The following is a 24,823-nucleotide window of genomic DNA, read 5'->3' as shown; positions in this document are numbered from 1 at the left end:
GGGGGGGCAGGGGGGAGGGGGTTAAAAACAGCCTATGCCAGGGTCTGGCTAGGTTGGCACTGGGATTGGTGGCCAGAACCATTCATTTATTAATTGTTACAGATATGCTGTAGTGAGAGGAATACTAAGGCAGCAGAAACAGCAGCAGCAAGCAGCAACACCACCTAGCAGGAAAAGCGTGCACTCTTTAATTTTGTAAATGTATGCTCCACCACGGATTAATTTTTTTTTTTTATAAAGAAAATTTAAAAAATTTATCTTTTGTTTTATTCATTCATTTACGTATCTATGTATTTAAGTTTTTATTTATTCATCTTTTTGTTATTTGAATTGGTGAAACCTGCAGGGGATGAGTGCTACCTATGGCCAAGTCTGTCCGATGTGGATTGGCTGCTGCAAAAAACCTAGGCGGTTATAGGCTAGCCTGTTGTATTTTAATCAGAATTATTCAGTTAGAGCATTCCCAAATCAAATACGCAGGTTGATTCAATTATTGTCTTTGTTATACTTGTGCACATTTGCCCTCTCATGGAATCTTGCAGTGCAAGCCTATCTTAGCAGTTTATGTCTGCTCTGGTTGATTTCACTTTAGTAAATCAGACCCAAGTTGTGCCCATTGGAAGCACTGGAACCCCAATTGTATGCAACCTCTGGGGTGGCCTCACAAATTATCACTTCTTCCTGAGAACAATGGGCAATTATCATGGTTTGTTCATGATGATCAATGTATAGCTGAATTAAAGGCGCCTTCATGTGCACTCAAGATTGTTTTATGTTCTGTAGAGAAAAGGAAACAATACCTAATCAGTTACAAATATTATCTAACATGTATGTGTGGTTACATATGCACTCCTTGTCACTTGATAATTAACCCTTTCTTGACTCAGTTATCATGATATAACTGATGCTTGTATTGGTTGCATATATCAGGCTGGGTATGCCTAAAGTGTTAGTCAACCTCTTGCCCTCTGAGACAGGCCATACAAAAGTCAAATCAAGATACATACTCCTGCCTCGATTTGCTGACATAAACTGATTTGCTGACATTAACTGATATCCACTAGCAACATTTGCTGGTATTGATAAGGAGATCTTTTCACAAAAGGGCATCTGTAATATTCTGACTTTCCATTCTTCAGCTGTTTTACCACTACAGCCTTATCTCTCAGGGATAACAGTTGGCTTTGTGTTCTCTACCTCTAAGCATAGAATTGTTGGCTGGAAGCTGCCACAGAGTCTAATTAATATCCCCTGCCCTTAGCTCAGTGCTAATAAAAGATACACTAACTCTAAAATAACAAAGACACTGCCATACAAGAAAACTATAATGCTTTGATTCAAAGTTTTTCTGTTGTTTGGTAGCTTTGACATAGCATATGTTTTTAGCAATGAGTTGAGACAGGAGCTAAGACAGCATCTGTGGTGGCCATCCAGTTCCACACTTCTGAATACAGATTAATAATAGGAGACGCCTATCCATGAGAGGTAAAGACAAATCATTGTAACAAATTAGGTGTGGAGATTCAGCTAAGTGCAAATTAACATTCTTAGACAAAAAGAATAATGCAGTTATACCAAAACAATACTTGGATTTACTGGTTAAGAGTGGCAAATGTTTCAGGTAGATTCTTTTATTTTCAAATTGTTACATTTTATGCTTTATGAATATGAAGACTGTCATATAACATGAAAAGCTAAGCCAGATGTTGGTGATTCAGTGAATGTATCAGTAAAAGTGATTGTACTTTTTAAACCTGGCAAATTAGTTATTAGTAAATGTGTGGTAAATCTGGCATGAATTTCCATCCCACAGCAACAAACTCAAAATAAAGTCCTACAAAATACATTAGAATTAATCAATCATAATTAACATCTCAAGTCGGACTGAGATTAGGTTTGGACTGAACCTGATCCGAACATGAGCTTCTCTAAACAAGGAAGTGCCATAAGCACTTCCACCGAATCAGCTATGGGCTGGACATTCCCCGCCCCACAGTTGCATGTTCACAAAGGGGCAGGATACATGTACTGATGTCATTTACCTTATATGGCCACATAGCCATATTATGTAAATGACACCAAATAAGACATGTAGCCATATAAGGTCAATTATGTCACTGCACCTGGTGGCTTTGCTTACATCGAGTTGCGAGCAGGGAATTCCCTGCCCGCATCTGATTGGGCGGCATGAAAGAAGCTTCCCTCAGTGTTCAGGAGGAGCTTCTTCTGGGTTCAGAGGAGCACAGGCTTGGACCAGGTTTAGTTTGAACCTAAGGTCATCCCTAGTTTCAAGCAGAATAGAGAAGCCATTTTTTGTTCACTTCTCCTGCCTTCTCCAAACTCTTAACCTTTCTGTGAATAACCATGAAAATGATAAAGAATGTGTCTTACCTTAAGTCCCAAATTTTGATCAATTTTTAACACCCCTCTCTGCTCTCTATGACATTTTTTAGTAGAAATCATGAAATAAAAACAAAAACATAACAATAATGGTAAAAGAAGAAATGCAGACAGACCCCCTCACATTGATAGTTGGCAGAGACATACCTCCTTACATTGGTGGTCAGTGAAGAAGTGCACCCATACATTGGTGGTCAATAGGGAAGTGACCCCTCACATTGGTGATCAGAGTAGAAGACCCCTTACATTGGTGGCCAGTGGAGAAGAGCTCCCTTACATTGGTGGAGAAGTGCTCCCAGAATTTTGATTTGTCTCAGTTGATTACTGCACACCACTTTTCCTTTCAATGTTTTTATGTAAAATCTCTGAAAGAGGATATTGGCCTGTCTGTTGTCTGGCAGTTTTCGTATCACATTTGATTATGCTTTAAGAACAGTGTTTCTAAAATATAAAAATTCAGTTATTAATATAATTTTCTAGTACTTCATATAAAAAAAGGTTAAAGAATGCTAGAAAGAAAACACATCAAGTATGAATACTTCATTTACAGTACATTTGAACATATACACGTATATATAAAATGTTTACTGTCTTTGGTTCCGTAGCAGCACACAAATGCATTTTCCAGTCTTTTAAGATATATAATATGTTGATGTTTTCTTGTTGTAAACCTTAATAATCTTAACAATCCACAAATAAGACAATGGCTTGTAAATAGTAACCAATGTTTAAAATGTCACTGTGTAGGAAGGGAAATAAGGGAAATGTCCTAAACAATAATTACAATGAAGATTTTAAAGGGTATGAGTTGAATGAGATGTGCTAATTAAAACCACTGTTACATCAGAAGCAGTAGTATATTGTTGTACAGTCCCTGATACACACATAATGTAACCATTATATTCATGTACAGGAGTAATGTCACAATATTTTGAGAGTGGTTATGTGAATGTAACTTAGCTGCTGGAAGCTTAGTTCTTTTTGGCATAGACAACCCACCCCCATAATTACATCTCCCAAGAGCCCTTTCACTACAGACATTGTGTGGGCAGGCTCTTATGAGTTAAGACAGCAGCATGGCTTTAATGGGAAATAAATCAGTGTAAGCATATGGAGTGGGACAGAGAGAAGCAGGGATAGATGTACTTCTGTAGTCTAGCAGGCAGGGCTACAAACACTGGTTGGGATTTTAGTGCAGAAAAGAAACTGTTGTCACACCAAACAGGATATTTGTAATACACTGGATTTTTAGCAGATAAACAGCTTTTTATATGCTTGCAGTGTTTTAAAAAGAATTAAACATGGGGAAATGTGCATGTGGTGTAGAGATGTACTGACTTTTTTCTTAATTTTGCCCAGACATACATTTAAAACATTTTTTTAACCAAATGATAGCATATAACATCTACTATATAGTGCAAAGTTTGCATAATCATATTTACTTTATATTTCCATTTAAAGAAAAAGAAAAAGAAACATACACTCACTTCCAACTCCAACACTTAGTTGATAGCTGTGTACAGCCATTCTTCTTTCTTAAGATCAGCCATTGTGCATAAAAAGGAGAAGAGCGCAAAAGTATTGATCATGGTAAGTAGCCTAACAGGCTCAATACTTCCCTATCATCAGGGCAGTGTATGTGAAAACTACAGTATCAACTTTCCTGGGATGTTGATGCTGTAGCTCTCATATACACAGCCCTGATAAAAGGGGAGTGTTGATCCCCTGAAACACATTGGCTGTTTGACTACCTGTCAACATTTGCATACTGCCGACACAATGTTTGGGGCTCCTGAAGTGTGGCAGCAACATTTTTAAGAAGCTATTGCTACTGATCAGAAGGTTCAGCAGCCATAAATGAATGCTTACTTTGCGGCTGTGAACAGTAACCATCATAAGTTTACACTGTAAAATTCTTGTCTCCCATTTCAGTGTACTTGGTCTGTGAATTCAAAGTACACATACTTGCTAGTACATTAAATTGAATCATGAGACAAATACCCCTTCCTTGATTACATTCAGAAAAACTCATTTAGAAATACAAACATTCTGATTCATTCACACACCTTGCTTGAACCGTTACTACAGAGTTTTGTCCAATGCCTTGTTAAGGAAAAACAGCAATTAAAACATAACAGTTAGTTAATATCAAAGTTATTATTATGATGTAACAATACATTTGTAAAGGGATACATGATTTTTGTTCAATAGATTTTTATTGGAGTTTTCACGTTTTGGTGAATAACAGACATAATAAGGTATTACAGGTGTATTGAATGTACAACTAGTACAAAAACAGATAAACAACTTATACGTATTTAGTAAATATCATCAATGTCCCCAAAGAAGGGGAAGAGAGATAGTGAACAGTAGGAAAAAAGGGAACAGAAGTACAGACTAATAGGAAGGGAGGAAAGGTAGTCATGGAGCCATGAGCAAGGACAGTGGTGTACCGCCCATCGGGGGATTCGCTTATACATTTACATACATAAATTAGTGATGTAATAACATAGTTACTCAAACATGCCAATATTTCCATGCATTGCAAAACCTGTTGTGTGATCCATCTTGAAAGGACATACATTTTTCATATGCATGATGAAGATTAATGATAGAGTGCGTCTCCGAAAAATTCGGAGAGTTCAAGCTCTTCCAGTGACGTACGATGGTTAATCTAGCTTCTAACAATATATGGGAAATGATAGTTCGATAAGTAAGGGGGAACTATGCCAGTCCTACTGACAACAGTCCCAACGCAGTGTTGGGGGCTGTCAGTATACCCGTTACTAGTGAAATCTGTTGAAAGACCAGTTTCCAAAAGCATGTAAGGCTTTTACAAGTCCAACAGGCTATGATATAGACTACCAATCTTACCGCAATCCCTCCAGCAGGTTCATGGGGAAGATGGGTACATCCTGCTCAGATGCAGAGGAGTGAAGTACCAGTGGAAGGTTATTTTGTGTGCAAGCGCCCACAGGTCGACACATTTAGTCGCCTTATGCGTAGAGAGCTGAGGGCCCCCATCCTCTGTTGCGGCGAGAAGGTCATGTGCAGCTCATCTTCCCAATGCTGTAGTAGGTTATAGAATAAGGAGATACCTTTTGGTTCCTGACTTCTGCAAGAAGTAAAAGTTCCAGGCAGAATGAGAGATTTCACATGTGTTAGAAGGAAAATTTTGAAGTAAGTGTGAGATTTGACAATAAAAATATATGTCCCCTGTCGGTAGATTATATTCTTGCTGGAGTACTGGAAATTGTTTCAGGCTAGGGCCTACATATAGGTTGTGAAGGAAAGTAACGCCCTTAACTGACCACGTATTGAGTCGAACTTCGGGAATTAATAGTTCTAAAGCAGTAATAGGAATGTTGATGGTACGACATGGGTCGTTCCTCCCCGTATTGGTGCGGAGATGGCGCCATGTTTCCAAAGTTGCTCTGGACATGGGTGACATATGTGTCACTAGTGTTGTGGGTAGTGTTTTGTGTAGTAAATAAATAGAGGTGTTACCCCTAGGGAGAAAGGAGGCCTCCACTTCACACCACAGTTTGGAATGTTGTGGATTCAGCCAAGCTTTCATCTGGTCGAGCAGAGCAGTCAGGTAGTAGTCCCTCACATCTGGGTACCCAGGGCCTAGTCCACCCACCCTTCTGTGTTTCATCAAGACTGAGTGGGAGCATCTTGGTTTTTTCCCTTGCCAGATGAATTTACTTATAATACCCTGTAGTTGTTTGAAATATCTGTTGGGAATAGGAATCGGAAGAGTTCTATATAAATAAAGAAGTTGAGGTAGGGCTATCATTTTGAAGGTGGCCAGTCTTGCGGACCAGGACAGAGTGTCTCTGCGAAGATTGTTTAAAAGGGTTTGTAAATGGGGGCTAGAAAGGCACATAGTTATGATTATACAACGAGGAGATAAAGCTCATTAATGTAATACCCAGATATGTAATGCCAGTGGCACTCCACTGATAGGGAAATTGGGATTGTAGCATCACCTTACTGGTTGTCGGCACTCCCAGATCTAGGATCTGTGATTTTGAGTTGTTGGTTTTATAGTACGGTACAGCTCTAAAGGATTCTAATACCTCAGAGACCAAAGCCAGGAAAGTTTCCGGGTTTGAGAGGAGCAGCAAGATGTCGTCTGCAAACAGACTGATTTTGTGTGGGTACCGGTTAAATTTGAATCCCGAGATCAGTGGATGGGACCTAATGGTCTCTGCCAGGAGTTCCATTGTGAACTCCTAGCAGAGGAGCAAAGGGAAGAGAGGGCATCCCTGCCTGGTGCCATTGGTGATAAGAAAGGGCTTAGATAGGGCATCGGACATGAAGACTTGTGCGGAGGGTGTGGAATACAGTGCCATAATTGCGGATATTATCCAGCCCGAGAAGCCGAACTTGTAGAGAACATGTTGCATATAGCCCCAATGCACCCTAACCCACGCTTTCTCTGCATCCAAAGCAAGGAGCAGACAGGGTGTCTTGGAGCTATGGGCATGGTGGATCAGATTTAAGACACGTCGGGTTGCATCAGGCGCTCCCCTTCCTTTAAAAAATCCAGATTGGTCTTGGTGAACCAGTGAGCGGAGAACCTCATTCAGTCTAAGTGCTAATATCTTCGCATAGAGTTTTAGATCAGTATTGAGGAGCGAGATGGGGCAAAAGTTTTGGGGAGAAGTAGGGTCTTTCCATGACTACGGTATCGTAATAATCGTAGCTGCCAGCATTTCAGGGGGGAAAGAAGCAGAGGTGGAGGCCTTGTCGTACACCTGTGTTAAATAAGGTACTAAAACATGAGCAAAACATTGGTAGTACTCGCCAGTGAAACCATCTGGCCCGGGCGCTTTATTAGAGGGCAAGGATTTAATAGCATGTTGTATTTCTCGTGGGGTGATAGTCGCATGAAGGTGGTGAAGTTGGGCGCTAGATAGAATTGGTAGGTTGATTTTAAGTAGAAAATTAAGAATTACTTCATCTGAGGGTGGGGGATTGGTCATCTTTGAGGTTATAAAAACTACCATAGTAGCAGCTGAACGCATCAGCTTTTCTTTGGGGATGCCATATTTTGTCCTCATTGCTTGCAGGGATTATGTATGGAATTTTGGCATGGCCTCGTTGGGCTTGAGGCTATTTGCCAACAATTTTCCTGCTCTGCTACCGTTAGAGTAAAAGTTAGCCTTAAATCTAAAGAGCTGGGTGTTGTGTTGTTCCATAAGGAACAGCCTGAGGTCTGTTCTACGTTTACTCAAAGCAGTGGATGTAGCTGTGGTGAGATTCAATTTTTTTTGGGAGTCGAGAGTATGAATCCGAGAAAGCAGGTGTGCGAGTTGGCGAGACCTCTGCTTCTTTATTCGTGCTCCAATTTGCATCAATAGCCCCCCACAAATGCCTTATGGGCATTTCAAAGACTAGACATTTTCAACAGAGGATGCATTAATATCAAAAAATTCCTTCAAAGCTTTCTCAACCTGTTTTTTGTTAGCGGGAAGGAGCATCTGAGAAACATTATTACGCCGCATATATACATCTGAGTAAACAGGACGGTCAGAAATAGATATTGAAACAGGTGCATGGTTAGACCACGTAATATCGTAGATGTCTGAGGCGTGCACCCGTGACAACAACAACAACACCCCTGTCCACAAAAACAAAATCAATCCTAGAATAAGAGTTATGTGGAGTTGAGAAAAAAACTATAGTCTCTCTCTGAGGTATGCAAACATTGCCACACGTCAAAGAGAGACTCGCCAGACATAAGGTGTTGCATATCAGGTGATTGACATTTGGATGGATTAAAGGAATCTAATGTTGCATCCATAACCATGTTTAGGTCATCCCACAGTACCGTGTAACGCTCGGACAGTTTTTTAAAAATGTTTTGTGGGAAACTAATCTGGTGTGTATTGGGTGTGTAGAGACACACAATAGTATAGGTTGAAGAGTTAATATTACACACCAGCAGGAGGTACTGGCCTGTGGGGTCGCTGTAGAGGAAATCTCTGAGAAAGTAACTGTGTCTCTCACCATGATCATTACTCCTCTCGTTTTGTTAGCGGAATTAGCAAACTATGTGTGCGGAAAATGTTTGTGGGAGCAATGTGGAGCATTACAGAGAGAAAAATGCGTTTCTTGGAGGCATATGACGTCTGCTTGTAGGGAGCGTGCTTCCTGCCAGAGATTCCCTCTCTTGGCGGGGTGATTAAGACCTTTGGTGTTAAGCGACATTATTTTAACAGACATCTTGGAAGTGTTACATATCGCGGAGTGTATGCGTCGTACTTAGAGTGCTGGAGGTAGTAAGTGGAATGCAGATGGTTGGATCCGGAAGGCCCAGTGGGTGATGAGAGGTAGGCGGCTTCTCTGAGAAGTGAAGTGTCAGTCGATGGCAGGTGTAAGGGTTCCTTGGGTGGCTCAGGTAAAGAAGTGAACATAGAAAAGGAATAATAAGGTTAAACTGTAAACAAGTAAAAACATGATCCCAAAGTGGGATCGCATTGCAGCACCTCAAGCTGCACAACATGGTGGTGGTATCACAGAAGTGAGCAATGTGGCACCAAGAGGCAATAGGGTTTCACGTGGATCTTTCAGAGAGTCATCCAGCACTGCCCTCCTCAGACCTGGAAGTACGGTTGCGTCGTGGAGAACACCACTGCTGCTGCTTGGAGATACAGCCGGTCTGAGTGTGGATTCGGCAGATGGACAAATATTCAATTTTTTGAGAAGGGACAAGCCCTGGTCTGAGGACACTACAGTGAAAGTTTCACCATCTCTGGTTATAAGCAGCTTGGCCGGGTATCCCCATTTGTAGCAGATTTGGTGGATCCTCAAAGCCTTGGTGACAGGGAGAAGGTGCCTCCTGAAGAGCTTAGTATGCTGGGACAGGTCTGCAAAGACTTGTATGTGGGCGTATTGTTTAGGGATATGGGTAGTGTCCCGGCCGACTTGGAGCAGCTTATCTTTCACATGAAAGAAGTGCATTCGCATTAAGACATCGTGGGGTACCTTTTCCGGTAGAAATGAAGGCTTAGGAAGACGGTGAATGCGCTCAATAATAAGATCAGTGGCGGATGCTTCTGGGAGCACTTGTTGGAAAAGGGTCTGGACATATGGAAGCAGGTCACCCTGAGTGATCGGTTCTGGTATGCCTCGTAACTTGATATTGTTGCGGCGTGATCTGTCCTCAAGGTCCGCCATTTTGGCTTTCAACCAGTCCAGATCATCTTCTCTAGCAGTGTGTGAATCTACCAGATCATTGAAAGTGCCAGCAAATTCACCCATCTTGTCTTCCATGTGGGATACCCGGTCTCCCAGTTGATGTAGATCGGATTTAAATTGGGAAATAAAAGATTGCATATCATTAGTTAGAGAGCTTCTTAATGAAATTAACATGTCCCTGAGAGTAGAGTCTGATATAGGTTGATGTGAGATGGGAAAAGCTTCCAAGGGTTCTATCAGTTCCCTAGTGTCCTATAGGGATTAATTAATCCGGCTCACCTCTATTTGAGCCTCCATTCCTGTAACATGCCTCTGCCTGGATTTCACAGGGCTCCGGTCTTCAGGTGGCGTACCGCGGGGGGAAGACGCTGTGGAGCCAGTCCCTGACTGCTGGGATTTTGATATAATGATCTGAAGTCCCTAAAAAGCATCAATATCCCTACTTGACACTATGCAGCTTTATGTTTTAGCAATGGAGAGTTAAACTAAAATAATAGAAACTAGTTGATTTTAAGAGCAATGTGAATTTAAAAATAAAAAGGGAGTTTAACATTGTACAGTATTCTACCTATGTGAACATGTGACATATTTGATTTAAATTGTATTTAAAACTCTTTTTTTGTAAACCAGTTTTATCAACATATGATAGTTATTATAGTTATTATAGTTTGCTTTAAATATCTCGTGTTGCTCCTTTCTGCTTGCTTTTATCTTTCATGTTGTCCATTGAATTAGTAGAAATGATCCATAGGATGGCTATAACATGACATGGAGTACAAATCTTACTTTGTTTAGCTAATGTGTTCCCTTTCCCACAATGCTATAAATATGAGTGCTAAATTAGGTATAGCCTTTTTACAACCAATTTAAATATCTAGTGAAATGTTAATTTTTTTTCCTGAACATAGTTTGTTCCATAAGTAGTCAGGAAAGAAAAGTTTGGATTACTTTCTTGGTTACAAAGGCTTCTCAGTGTTTGGATTTGAGAACCCAAACAAGGAGTTTGGACTCAACCCTCTGCCCCCAGTGCTCCCCATCCCCCCTGGAGGCGCCCCTCTGATGTATATTTTGCTTTTTCTTCTTTCTCTTATATCTGCTTTTTTACAAAGTCTTCAGGCCGGTCACATGATATACAGGGTCTCCTTCTTCCCCTGAGCAGTTTGCAATTCTGGATGATACAGAGAGCAGCGCTGACATGATGACTTCAGTATTGTTCTTTTCATCATTATAATATAAATTAAGTGCTCTGTGTTGGAACCTCTCAGGGGGCATCATTCATTGCAAGCATTGAAAAACAAATAAGAATGCTGAAAACCAGATTTAAAACAAACAACACGAATAAGGTGTGAATGCGCTATGATTAAAATGTTAACACATTAAAGTACAGCTAAAGGCAAAACTTTTTTTAAGATTTAGATAGAGTTGTAAGGGGTTAGAACCTTTAGGTTTTTATTGTGTCCCTGTTAGGGAAATAAATTTTCTCTAACTGTCCTGATCATGAGTGTCACTGGGAATGAGAGTCTTAGGATAAAGAGAGGATAAATCCAAAATTTGAAATTGCCACCAGAACAGAAATAGAAGGAAACTTCTCCCAGTGGGGACACTTGTGCCCATGACAACTATCTAAGCAGGGGTTTCTCCCACATTGGAAAAGTGTTCCTGTTGAGTCTATATGACAGGAAGTGAAATATTCACAGCTGGCAAAAAAAAAGTTGACTCTAATATAAAAAAAAAAGATATTCTTTAAATAAAGCTATATATATTCCTAAGTAAAAATTGCAACTATTGCACATTGTAAACAAACAGAGTATTGTGCACATTATTCCATATTGTACATTACCTCATGCCAGGGCTGAATTTCTGCATGGCCAACAAAGGACTGTGTCAGTAAAATGTCACTACTGCCTTTCTATTGTGCTATTTGAGAGTTCTAAATATATACATTCTAAACTGCTGTTTTTCTAATAATCTAATTTCTAATTAATATAGGTATTATATGGGCTGAAATCAAGCAGATGTGGGATGGAGGATTTCAAGATTACGTCCATGACTGGTGGAACTTAATGGATTTTGTGATGAATTCATTATACCTGGCAACTATTTCACTGAAAATTGTTGCATATTCACGGGTACAGTAAAAATAAATTGCTGTATATTCATGGGGATACAAGTATCTAAGGAGCTGACAATCATTTACAAAATACAAATTGTCACAGCAAGAAATCATAATAGTTCTAAAATGCACTTTATTGTGTAGTGAAAACTAAGGTTTTATATCAGGTACTTAGGACTGGGTAAGGCCTGAGAGTATACAGAAAGTCAGCTGTGTGTAAAAAATCATGCTCCTCACATTTGCCTTGTATATAAAAGTGCTGGTTTATTTAACTAATCCCTAGATAGCAGCTGTGAAAACTCTGACAAAAAAATCAACCTTACATACCTTCACTTTAGCTTACTTCATTTTTCCTTTCCACATTGGCTGAATTTATTTATATTTTATTTTGCTAACCTCTGCCAAAAAAAAAGTTCAAGCCAAATGGAAAGGGAGGGATACCAAAAGCCTATAAAGAAATGCTAATGATGAAAACTTCCAGACAGAACTGGATTTCCCATAATAAGTCTGTGCCTACAGTCAGTAAAAACAATCAGGCTTATCTTCTATATTATAGCCACCATTTTTTCCCATCATCAGTAGCACAACAGTTATTTCATGCAAGCTTGTTTTTCCACTTGCCACATTTTATCCCAAGTTAGGGCCAGTAAAGGAGAACATGTTCTGTTTAAACCATGTGATCCTAGCAGAGAGATGTTGGTTTGGCAACGCCCTGTATTCCGATAAGCTTCAGTAATCTGAATTTCAGTGATGGTTTCAAACAAACAACATACGCACAAGCATTCTATAATAAACATGTAATAATGCAGTGCTTGACAAACTAATTACTGCAAATTTATAAATGCAAAATGCACAGGTTTGATGGGCATGTGACACATATACCAACTGCTGTTTTAATAAATCAGTGGATTTTAGCACTGAAAGATTGAAACTAGTATTTTATAGTATAGGCACTGTAAGGATTTGACACTGGCTACTGGCATATGAGACATTTTAGGCAGAATGGATTAAGGATTAGTTTAGGGGTTTGGTTAGCATAGTATTAATATTTGGGGTAGAGGGTTAGTTAATCTGTTATGTGCTCAGTTCCAGTGGCCCGGTTACGTGTTAGAGTTAGATTACATATGAGGGCTAGGTTAACTGTTAAAGGCCCACCCCCACACCGGGGGCGGGGGCCAGCGCTTAGCTCTGCTCGCCTCGGGACCGAAGCGCGGACTAAATCGGGCCACCTCTCTCCCAGAGCACATCGCATGTCCGTTGGTAACTCGGTGCTAAATCATTCATAGACTACCTGATTCTGGGTCACGGTTTTGTGTGTAGCAAAACAGCTACCTCGCTGCGATCTATTGAAAGTCATCCGATGAGCCAAGCTTTAGTGGAAGAAATAAAAATGAAAGATTAATAGAAAGAAAAAAGAAAACTGTTAAAGGTCAAATATTTATGGTTAGGGTAAAGGTACATTACAAATTCTCAAAATAGTTTTCTTTGTCAGAAGCCCTATATTGGATGGCTTGTGACACTACTATCCTGTGCTGCACACACAGCCTCTTCCTCTAGCCACGCAATCTAGGTAATAATACTATAGCATTAGACATTAGCAAGAAAAGAATCTCAGCAATAGACCTTTTTAAAAGAAAAGAAGGTGTGCCATGAGATATCTGGGAAGGCATAGACAATTTGTCAAACTGAACGTTTTTTTAAGCATGCTTAATATATTGGAAGACATTGTAAATGTTGGGGGATAATCCGTGCTCCATGATATGTCTGTTTAAAAACCCACTCAAAAACCTGAAGCAAGTGTCCGAGCAGGTAATGGGATATGGAATAAATCAGTAGGAAACGTGAAAACATATTTGATATTAAGCCAGGTATCAATTGTATGGATTAAAAAAATAACACTTTACAAATTTCACTTAAGTAATATTTTTCTCTTTTTATTTCTCTTGTTGGCAGTACCATTCGGAATTAATCAGTCGAAATAACTGGGACATGTGGCATCCAACACTGGTTGCTGAAGCATTATTTGCTATCGCAAACATCTTCAGCTCCTTGCGTCTGATTTCATTGTTCACAGCTAACTCTCACCTGGGTCCTCTTCAGATTTCTTTAGGAAGAATGCTGCTGGACATTTTAAAGTTTCTCTTTATATACTGCCTTGTGCTACTTGCATTCGCCAATGGTTTGAATCAATTGTACTTTAACTACGAAACCGACATCATTGACAACAAAACCTTGAATTGCACTGGCATTCGATGTGAAAAACAAAATAATGCCTTCTCAACGTAAGTTTGTATTGATTTTCTTTTTCAACATTAGATAGAAAGGCTTGTGCAGCAAGTTTTTACGTTTACGTGCACATCTTACAATTTGTTCAGGTAAACTAAGCTTTATACTTTAAACAAAAGTGAACCCTTTCTTCCAAGTCTTACATTCTAAAACCCCAAAGTGTGTATAGCAGCTTTTCTCAACCTTTTTACTCCAGAGAAACGCTGTAAATAGTTTTCAGGTCTCAGTGAATCCCTGCTAAAAAAATAAAGTTTACAGTACATTAGCAAAAAAAAGAAGTTATTATTATTATTATTATTAATAATTCTATTATTATTATTATTATGTTATACATATCAAATAATAAATAATGTGGTGTAACTCAAGTGTTTGACTCCAAAGATAAATTATGTTATTACCACTTCTGCTGTATATGATAAATTCATTTTCAGCAACAATCACAAAATAAAAACGAAAAATAAAAATAGTATAAAAAAAGAGAAAAACAATTAATGCCTATGCTTTGGGGATTAGAAGAATAGGCAGGGTTTAGTACTGTAACAACAGACAACTGGATGGGGCGAACTCCAAATCACCATTTCTATCAGATTAACAAGTATATATCTGCACTTGCAGGGCCGTTAAAGGGAGAAAGCATGGGGTAATGTGCAGGTATTGCAGAGATGTTCAGCATATATATGTATTTTTTAATTTAGCCGGGACTTGCACTTGCACTTGCACTTGCAATGGGACAGACAGCAAAAAAAACCTGTAAACTACCATACACGGATCACAGTGTGTCCATTTCCTGGCCCTGTCGATTCCACCAATTGTTGGTGTAACAGTGACTGCTCGAGTATTCAGACAGTCACAGGTGTCCGCTTTGAGAATACAATAGTCCACAGCATAGTGTGGATGGGGGAAATTAGTGGTTTCTCTTGTTTAGCACCACCTGAAATTTTAAGATGTATGGCTAACCTGGCTAACCTGGCTAACCTAAATGTATCCAAAACACTTTATTTTTGAAGAAAATAAAGTGTTTTTTTGTTGTAAAATTATTTAAATAAATATTTTAAACAGTGTCAGCTGGAGTTCTGCTTTAAAGGTTTTTTTTAATGTATCCACAACAAACCTTAATAGTACTAGAACTACCCCAGTTTTTTTTTTTAGTTTGTGATACCATCTGTTTTAGCTTTGCTGCCCATTACATGGTTTCTAGTGGAATGCTTTCTCATTTTGGCATTCAAAACCTTTACTGAGCATGGAATCAGTTTCAAACTAATAGACTGTGTCCATATAATGAAAATAAAATTTCAAACTTATGAAAAAACAAGAAGTTGATAGCTGTTGCTATTTCTTTATATTGTATAGGCAGTCCATAATATGTTTGTTAATAAAGGGAAACTCTACTTAAAATTAATCCAGTTAAAAAAAGTTTAGGCATTAGATATACTTAAAGCTGATGTTGCACCTAAAATTTATGGTCCACTGTTCGTGTTTGCCCACCCTCCCCTTGCTGAACCATTGGAAAAAAGATTTACAAAAATACCTATAGGGTAAAAAATTCAGATGGTATACTCACCTTTTTCACTGGCTTCCACCTGCAGCACACAGTTGAAGGTGATATTATTCCCCTTATGGGGAGATCTGGGCAATGATGAGTAGAACAAATTTAGCTGGGAAACTTCTAGCACTGTGCTGCAGTGTTTTCTCATGTGATTTGGAGTGCTCACCATTCCCTGGGATCCCCAGGATAATGTCACTCCCACACCACAGAAGCCAGAGAAAGGGTGAATATATATTTCTTTATCTCTTCCAGGTGTTTATTTCCTCCAGTGCTTTAGCAAGGGGGATGTAAACAGCAGATCTTACCCCATTCACTAAGCTAAGTGAATATTCCCTTGCAAAATGACATTAACCCCATCTTAAAATCAGCTGAGTCAGAAGAAATGAAGTAATCAATCCTTTCTCTAAAAGGAGTTGAAATGAAGTTGGTTCATAGATTTAGTAGAGTACAGGCAAGTCTGTGACCCAGAAACCAGCTAATATTTTTAGCAAGGCAGGACAGCTTTTCTATGCTTAGCAATCAACAAAGTGCTTAGTATTCGATACTACTATAAATTACTAAACTGTGATATATCAACTGCCAAGTGTTTAATAAAGTGACCAGGTGAGTAAAAAGAGTTTTACCTGTATCAGTTCACTTGTAACAGCACATGAAAAGCTTTTTGGAGATCCACTCTCTTCTTCTGGTACAGAAAGTGTTCATATAATTTCCTTGATGATTGTTGGACTCTATTGCTATAGGTACACATTTACAGTACACACAATTACCTCTTTATTGTATTCTATTTCCTTATAGGTTATTTGAGACTCTTCAGTCCCTGTTCTGGTCAATTTTTGGTCTCATCAATCTCTATGTAACAAAGGTGCAACCGGATCACAAGTTCACAGAATTTGTCGGTGCGACCATGTTTGGGACCTATAATGTCATCTCTTTGGTTGTTCTTCTAAACATGTTGATAGCCATGATGAACAACTCCTACCAGCTCATTGCTGTAAGTCACATTTGTTTTACCTTCATATTTCAAAGAACCATTAATATAAGCATGCTTTCCATAACAAACACACTTTGGGGTTGGTAGAGTATGTTCACATTTCAAAGTGAATTTTAATCTTCCTTTAAAATTTTCAGCTTAGTGAATGTGGTGAAAATTAAGTTTACAAAGAATCACCAGTCACATGCAAGGAAGATTAAGGAAAAAAAAGCAAGATATTTTCTTGCACATGATTGTGTGATTGACATCACAAAGCTTTATCCCATTCACTAAGCTAAGTGAATATTTCTTTACAAAAATGAAAATAAACTTTTCTAAGTAAACAGTGTACACTACTTAATTAAATCAACCCCATCATAAAACTGATCAAGTCAGGAGAAATAAAGTAACTGATCCTTTCTCTAAAAGGAGTTGCAAAAGAGTTTGCAGCACCTACTTGAGAAAAGGGAAGCATAGTTCTAATGGACTGCTCTGTTGTCACACTGCTGATATGTGAGTTTTGATGAATGCATTGGAGGATATAATACAGAAGCAAATTGGGAAATATTAGTATAATCTAAGTTCTGTGCTGGTATAAGACAGTATGTAAGTTACTGGTGCCTTGTTGCCAATTGCCATACCCCAGAGGTGCCTAGCGGGATGGATTGTTGTTAACTAATTCCATAATTTTGTCAAATATGTGTCCATGGCATATCTGTTGTATTTATCTGTTGATAAATCAGTAGGATTCCTTAGGAGTTTCCCATGTTGTTGACAAATTGGACCCTTAATACAGATATCAACCTCCATGCAGCAACTGTGATTGAACAAGTGATCCTCCACCTATTTTTTGAATTGCCTTGGAAAGCTAAAACAGTTTATTCTGTTGTATTGGTAGGAGCACCATTATGGTTTTTTTTTTTTAAGGTCTGCTATACCAGATTTAATGTGATGATGCATGTGGTACATACACAACATGTTGAAACCCAGATATTAGTGAACTAGGAATCTTTACTACTTATTGAAATCCAAGTCCATTTTTCTAAAAAGTGGAAAAGTGGAAGGATCTAGCCGTAGCTTCGGCTGATCTTGCGGCTAGCTTCTGCCCCAGGACCCCTTCGGTTCAGTAGAACCGAAGGGCTGCTGTACGGGCTATTCCCTATAGCCCGTACAGCTCCTAAAGTTGGCGGAGCGGCTCAGTTGAGCCGAAGGCATATGCCTCGGCTCGACTGAGCCGCGCTGAAAGCTGAAGCTGGTCGGCCGACAGCCTGCTTCTGACAGCTGGGCGGAGCCAGCCGTCATGTCAGGGCTGGCTCCGGCCACTTGCAGAGAGATCAGCGTCCCTGGTTACCAGCTAACCAGGGACACTGATCTCCAGAAAACAAACTCTCCCGGGCGCTCTGGGAGTCTCCCGCACTTTCTCCCAGAAAGGTTTTTTTTTTTAAATTCTGACATGGAGCCTTTGGCTCACCATAGGAATGCATTGCTAGGTTCCTATTGGCTATTTCAATTTGCAAGAGCCAATAGCAAACACAGCAGCAGAACCGCTGGCCAATAGAAAACAGTTGGGCGGAGCTAGCTGTCACTGCTAGCTCCACACAATCGTTTACTATTAATTTTTTTGTACTTTTTAAACTATTTTAAAAAGTAGACCGAGCAGAACAGCCGAGCCGAATGTCGCTCAGCGGCATTCGGCTATTCACTCACTGCTGTTCTGCATCTATAAGAATAGCCCGAACTGCAGCGAGTAGCCTGCCGGAGGTTCGGCCTAGCCAATCCAGATGTTGGATCAGCTGAGTCGAACTATTTCTGCACTTCGGGTCAGCCGAACATGCTGGGCATGTTTGGCCGATCCGAAGCCACACTAAGCCACTTGATGTAGGGCTGAAATCAGCCGTACCAGCCTGAAGTGAATAGCCGAACGGGCAGGAGTGGTTAAAGCCCAATTGATTTTTCAGCTCAAATCAGCTGGGAGTCCCAACATGTATTGCATTCTTTATTATCACAATGGGGGAAGTAGTACAAGAGCCAGTTCTTGATAAAATGTGTTTCCAGCTAAAACATTATTTTTAGTCTTGCTCAGAGTAGGGAAGGTTAGAACCCCTATCAAGATGTTATTATTGTCCCCACTGGGGGAGCCTTAACCTTTCTATTTGTCCTGTTGACCCATGACAGAAGATGATGGGAAGTCCGAAGTTTTATGTTTGTCACTATGACAGGAGGTAATGGTACAAATGTGGGCACATCTTTTCTGGTGACAAATGCCTAAGAGGGGATTTCTTCTGACTTTGGGGAGATTTTCCCTCACGTGTTGTTGTGTGTCTGTGACATAAAGTGTAGGAATCTACCCAATTGGACACAGAAAGAAAAATAAAGACGGAATGGCAGGTGCCATCTGTGCCATACTTTATCTAAATTTTAAAAATGTTTTGGCTAGATATATACTTTAAGTGGTTGATTTATAAACAGTTTTCAGGGCCATTCACCCTGCGTATATCTGTGAATGTTCGCCCTGTGAATGCTCCTCAGCTTCATCTAGTGGCTATAATGTGATATTGCATCAAAGCATTTAAATGTATTTACACTTGTAAAGAACAAAAACTACAGGGCGTTTATTTGTGCATATATTTGCATAGGATAAATGTTTACAGATATTCGTTGGGTGAACGGCCTTGCACTTTATTTAAAAATCAACCCCTAGGTGATACACTGGAAGGCTAACAGGCTTCACAATCTTGCACAGCATTGTTTTCCACTTTTGACTGGATGAGTACTGTGTGATTCTAATTTATAACTAACAAGCAATGTGCCATAGGTGTATGATGACCCCTATCCTAGGTAGTATAGGGGTCATTGCTGACTGGAGCCATATTTTATTTTAAACTGCAACTGATTCAGATACAATTTCATTAGTAGCAATACAAAACATTTTTTATCTGTATAACTATTTCTTTTAAAGCTTTGTAAAATATCAAGTTGATATATTACTCTATCTAGGAAATATAATCTGTCATCTAAATGGTAAAATCATGTTTCATGATTTTCTGAATACCAAAGCAACCTTTTGTCATATGACTTTTGCCAGTTTACCCACGCGTACTTTGCTCCAGTCTGTGTAACACAGAGAGTGGAACTCAAAACCATTAAAAAAAAACAGTTCTTAGTAGAGAGGGCAACATTTGAGCCAAATAATACATAGTATGCATGCTCAGATTCTGGGCCTTATATGAGAAATAGATAACAAAATAAACTAACAATAAAAATAACAAAACTTGGTCACTTAACAGGTGAGTTGTGTCCTATTAAGTCAATTCAATTCAATGACATTCAAGTTTTTATTATAACATTCATTTTTATTTATTTTTTATTCCAATTAGGATCATGCGGACATTGAATGGAAGTTTGCTAGAACAAAGTTGTGGATGAGTTACTTTGAAGAAGGAGGAACACTTCCCACTCCATTCAATATAATCCCTAGTCCCAAAACTTTTTGGTATTTTTTTAAATGGATTAGGAAACAAGTATGCAAGAAATACACAAGAAAAAAGCCAGAAAGCTTTGGAACAATAGGTGTAAGTATCTTGGTAAAACATGTAAATCTAAATTCCACAAATCACACAAAAACCATCATGTCCTTCAAATGTATCGACCCCCATGCAGTAAAATTAGACTATATATATATTCAGTATTGCAAATGTAACATTAAAGATTTGAATGACAAAAAATGGCTTGAAAAATATATTCTTGTAACATCAACACTACAACACTTGTTGAAATGTGAAGATGCCTAAATATTTAAGCATGGGATTTATTGTCGATGCATAATCCTCTCAGGCAGTGGTCTACTGGTGTGCACAGGAATCAACTCCCAGCATGGCATGTTCTGTGCCTATGCAAAGAGTAAGGAAATACCATTCCAGTCACTGCCAATGCTACGTATCTTAGATAGCAGTTGTCAGAGCAAGTTTTCTATGGGGTTAAGGTTTGGACTCTGTGGTGGAAGTCCAGGTGTGAAAATGATGTTGCATGCTCCCTGAACCACTCTTTCACAATTTGAGCCTGATGAATCCTGGCATTGTCATCTAGGAAAATGCTGTGCCATCAGGGTCATTCAGTATATTCAGGTAGGCAGCTAACCTAATTTATGGGGACATAAGGTTGCTGAACCTAGACCTGAGTACTTGAAGCAACCCCAGATCTAAACACTTATCCATTGGAAGGCTCTGACCTATTTGCTTAGCTAAATCTAGGTGGTGACTTTTTGGCCAGGCAGTGTATTTAGTGTTCAAGAAAGGAAAAGCAACCAGACCTCCCACCTTCACTCTCATTTTTCACTGATGGCTACTCAGCAACTGTAGGATGAATGCTAGAAGTAAAAAAAATAATATGCTGTCTAATAATGCCCCAAAACCAGGCTTCACATGTCAATATAATTTCTTAATTTCCTTCAATTCCAAACACATTTTGTACTTTTCTGTCTTCCATACTCTGTCTACCATATTTTCAATGTAAACATTTTTGACACTGTTTTTGAAAGACAGCTAAATGATTTGGTAATATCCATCTGTACAATTTCTTAGAAATATTTTAGCCCAAAATAGATATTTTGAGCATATAGACATTTCTTATGTGGATCCAAGGGTGGACCCAAAATACAATTCTGTCTTTGAATATTAAAGCTGAACAGCAGGAATAAATATGTTAGCCCTGCCATGGGTCCTACTTCCCACTGCAAGGGTTAACTTCTCGTTTTGTCTAGGGGATGATGAACAAGGTGATATGGTTACCTTATACCTCACTCTTTAAGGCTTCTTCCTTTGGTGTGAACAGTCTCTTAAAGCCTCTTGCCTTTGTTGCCAGGCCAGACACAGACCCCTGCTGTCATCCCATACAATGCAGGACTTGCAATTCTCATTGTATGTGAGGAAGCTGATGGCTCACCCACAGCCCTGAAGTGGAGGACAGTGGAGGAAAGCACTGGGGGATTGGGGTATACATTAAGTTTATCACTTTATTTATTATCCCACTGGCAAAATGAGACTGCAGTCTGAAGGAGGACCCACTGTAAGTGTGAAGAGTGTTTTCCTGAAGTTCAGCTTTAAGCACTCCAGCCCATAGTTGGGTATTTGACTTTACAAAGTCTGGGTGAGTTACTACTACTACTACCACTAAAACAATACATGCTCATTTGTGTTTATGTTGTTCTTCTTTAACCAATACACACCCATTGTCTGTAGATTCAAATCCTCCTGAGCCAAACATCTGTTTCTTAAGGCATTAAAGTCTTCCATTACCTTTCTCAGCATTGATGACAGCCTCTTGTTCCAGGCTGTACACTGGGAGCTGATAAAAGTGTTTTTTCAACCATGGGGACTCTGTAAGAACTCATCATGATGGTCAGAAAAAGTTTTTGTTGGTTGTAGGCCTAAGGGAGAGAACTATTTACTTTGCCATATGGCAAGACAATACAAAGCAAAGACATAGAACCTTTTTAGATACATGTTTTCATACTATCATGGCTTGATAAATAACTTCACCCTTCTGCTGCTTAAAGTAGCATGGCACCAATATCATGTATGCCCCCTAACCTCCTCTTAGGTGAATGTGTTTTAAGTCAAAAGCTATCACATGTTTTGTGAAAATAGGCAACAGACTTCTTATGGCACTTGTGACCTAAGAAGTGGTCAGGGACCTGTTTAAGAGCAACGCAGTGAGGACAGTAAAAAACTGCTTTTGTTTTGTACTGCCTTGTTTTGCAATAAGGCAGATAAATATCTCCCTCTGTGTCTCTGCTTTTAGTATTGCAGTCAAATGTCCACAGATATATCGCTCCATCATGATGTCTGTTGGTCACGGTGCAGGGAACATCAGGTGGCTTTCTGTGTAGTGTGTACTCCCCCTTGCAGTACAATAGTTCAGAAATCAAATTCAGCCTTGTGGTAAAATCCACTTTATTCAGGCTCTTCATGTTCTGCACAGCCCTAACCATTGTCTGCTCCTCTCTAAAGCATTTCACCCTTTTGGGCTTAGTTATAGGGAGTTAAAAGCCCATAAGGGTGAAAGTTGTGGGTGAGGGGCAGACTGTGGGTGGGAATGTAAGGCACATGTGGAGACTGAATAAAGTTGATTTTAATGTGCGTGGGCCCATCAATGTGCAGCTGAGTTTGCTTTCTGGACTTTTCACCATTAGCATGTCTACCTTCTGAGAGAGAAGATATGTTTCCAATAGAATCTGGTCCAAGTTAAGCTGCCTCCTGACTTTTTTTTTTATGGCTGCACCTACTGCAATTTTGTACATTAATGACAGTTTCACTAGTATCAACAGTATCTCATTTCAAGTTCTTTTAGTCTGTACAGAGTAATGTAGGTTACATCTGATGTCCTTTGTCTGAAGAATGATAGAGAGCAGAAAACATCCATTGATTATTGGTTAGTGTGGCATGTTCATATGTTAAATATTTTGATTTGTATTTACCTAAAGATCTGATACAGTTATGCATGTTAAATCCATCAGTCTGTTATATGATATGCATTTGTAGCTTTTGATGGAAAATATGACATATCTATTGTATAGGTAGATATATTTTTGAGCCTCATTCTGAATTGCAAAGTAGTACAATCCCAGGTAAGGTATGTCTTCTATTTGGGAAAGGAGGGATCAGGTGTCTCTAATATATTGAATTCTAGTACTTTAACACTCCTGTGATTTGTTAAAGATTGGTAATTAGAGACGGAGCATTTACATCCAGATGTGGATAATACATTTACTGTAGAACAGCATTTAGCATGTATGATGCATGGAAATGTCTTAACTATACATAATCTAATAAAAGAAAATATCTTTATCCATGATGTGATTAGGCCCCGGAGTTGTTTTATTAAATAAATTGGTTGGAAATCTACATCAGGACCATTGTGCCAATCAGTGCGAATATAGCATTTCATACAGAATTACATCATTTTTGAAGAAACTTTGTAGTATATGGAAAAAACACAGAGTCTGTAACTAGAAGAGTCTGGAACTCTCTAACAACACTCTTTAGACATCTAGGGATGCGTCACCCCACGACTAGAGTCAGCAGCCCACAGGTTCAATTTAAAGTGCACTTTTTTTATAAATTAGGAATAATGGTCTTGTTATAACCTGGCTTAATTCCTTAAGTACCTTGGGGTGAAGGTTATCTGGTCCAACTGCTTTATTTGCATTGAGCATTTTAAGTCTATGTTCTATTCCGCTTTCCGTCAACCATTGTGGTATATTATCGGTTGAACTATGTGTTTTATCACGTACGTCGAACCCGTTTCCCTCCTGAGTGTATACTGAGGAGAAAAAATTGTTCAGCGCCTCGCCCCTCTCCTTGTCACTTGTGAGTAACTTTCCGTTTTCGTCCTTTATTGGGCCTATCTGCTCCTTTCTTACCTTTTTACTGTTAATATATTGGTAGAATTGGTGCAATCTGTACTGATGGCACCCATCTGTGAAAAAACTTGGTCTGGGGGACAAACTAAACCCCAGTTATGTTTTCTGATTATACATCAGGAAGTTGTTTATCTTTGCCATTAGTATCTGTAAAATGTCAAAAGCGAAAATAGTTCCTTTCAGTGAAATGCAATTCAATATACATAATAGTATGATTTAATTTATGTAACAGAATTAAATAAACAAAAGCTGATATCCTGGTGAGGATTGCATTTGAACTGACCCATTTTATTGGCAAATGCACTGCCATTATATGTGTTTATAGTATTGCATAGTATCTACAACTGATTAGCAGCAGTTAAATATATTTGGAAAATGTGTGCAGATTAGAAACATTAGTGTGTTATAATATAAAAAACATTACATTCAGATTTAGCATGAGCACCCAAGTAATGCTGTTGCCATACGGTGACCATACATTATACAATATGATTGTATAATCTCATTTAGATCCAACATCAACTATGTAGTGCAAGAGCCAACCAGATTCGATATAAATTCAATAAATTGTTTAGATCTCGATCGAGCAGAGTGAACCTTTCTTGGAAAAGGTGTTTCTCTCCTGGGCGGCCGGGAGCGGGAGACTCCGGAGCGCCCGGGAGAGTTGGGCTGTCTGGAGATCAGTGTCCCCGGTTAGCTGGTAACCAGAGACAATGATCTCTCTGCAAGTGGCCGGAGCCAGCCGTGAGATGACGACTGGCTCCACCCAGCTGTCAAAGCAGGCTGTCGGCCGGCCAGTGGCCGGCCATTCAGCCAGCTTCGGCTTTCAGCGCGGCTCAGTCGAGCTGAGGCATATACCTTCGGCTCGACTGAGCCACT

The 24,823-nt window shown here is 39.3% G+C and overlaps 1 protein-coding gene across 1 annotated transcript in view; it reads left to right on the top strand.

Annotated features, from left to right (window-relative positions):
- TRPC4 (transient receptor potential cation channel subfamily C member 4) overlaps window positions 1-24,823 on the top strand; it is a 146,344-nt gene that overhangs the window by 117,014 nt on the left and 4,507 nt on the right. The window contains exons 5-8 of the mRNA XM_018560171.1: window positions 11,599-11,738; window positions 13,676-14,004; window positions 16,350-16,545; window positions 19,902-20,096. Of these exons, the coding sequence (XP_018415673.1) occupies window positions 11,599-11,738; window positions 13,676-14,004; window positions 16,350-16,545; window positions 19,902-20,096 (860 nt within the window). The remainder of the gene's footprint in view (window positions 1-11,598; window positions 11,739-13,675; window positions 14,005-16,349; window positions 16,546-19,901; window positions 20,097-24,823) is intronic.

Source organism: Nanorana parkeri, unplaced genomic scaffold, assembly GCF_000935625.1.
Source record: "Nanorana parkeri isolate BGI_ZX_2015 unplaced genomic scaffold, ASM93562v1 scaffold436, whole genome shotgun sequence".
In the NCBI taxonomy this organism is placed as follows: domain Eukaryota; kingdom Metazoa; phylum Chordata; class Amphibia; order Anura; family Dicroglossidae; genus Nanorana; species Nanorana parkeri.
This window is presented reverse-complemented; position numbering and strand designations above follow the sequence as displayed.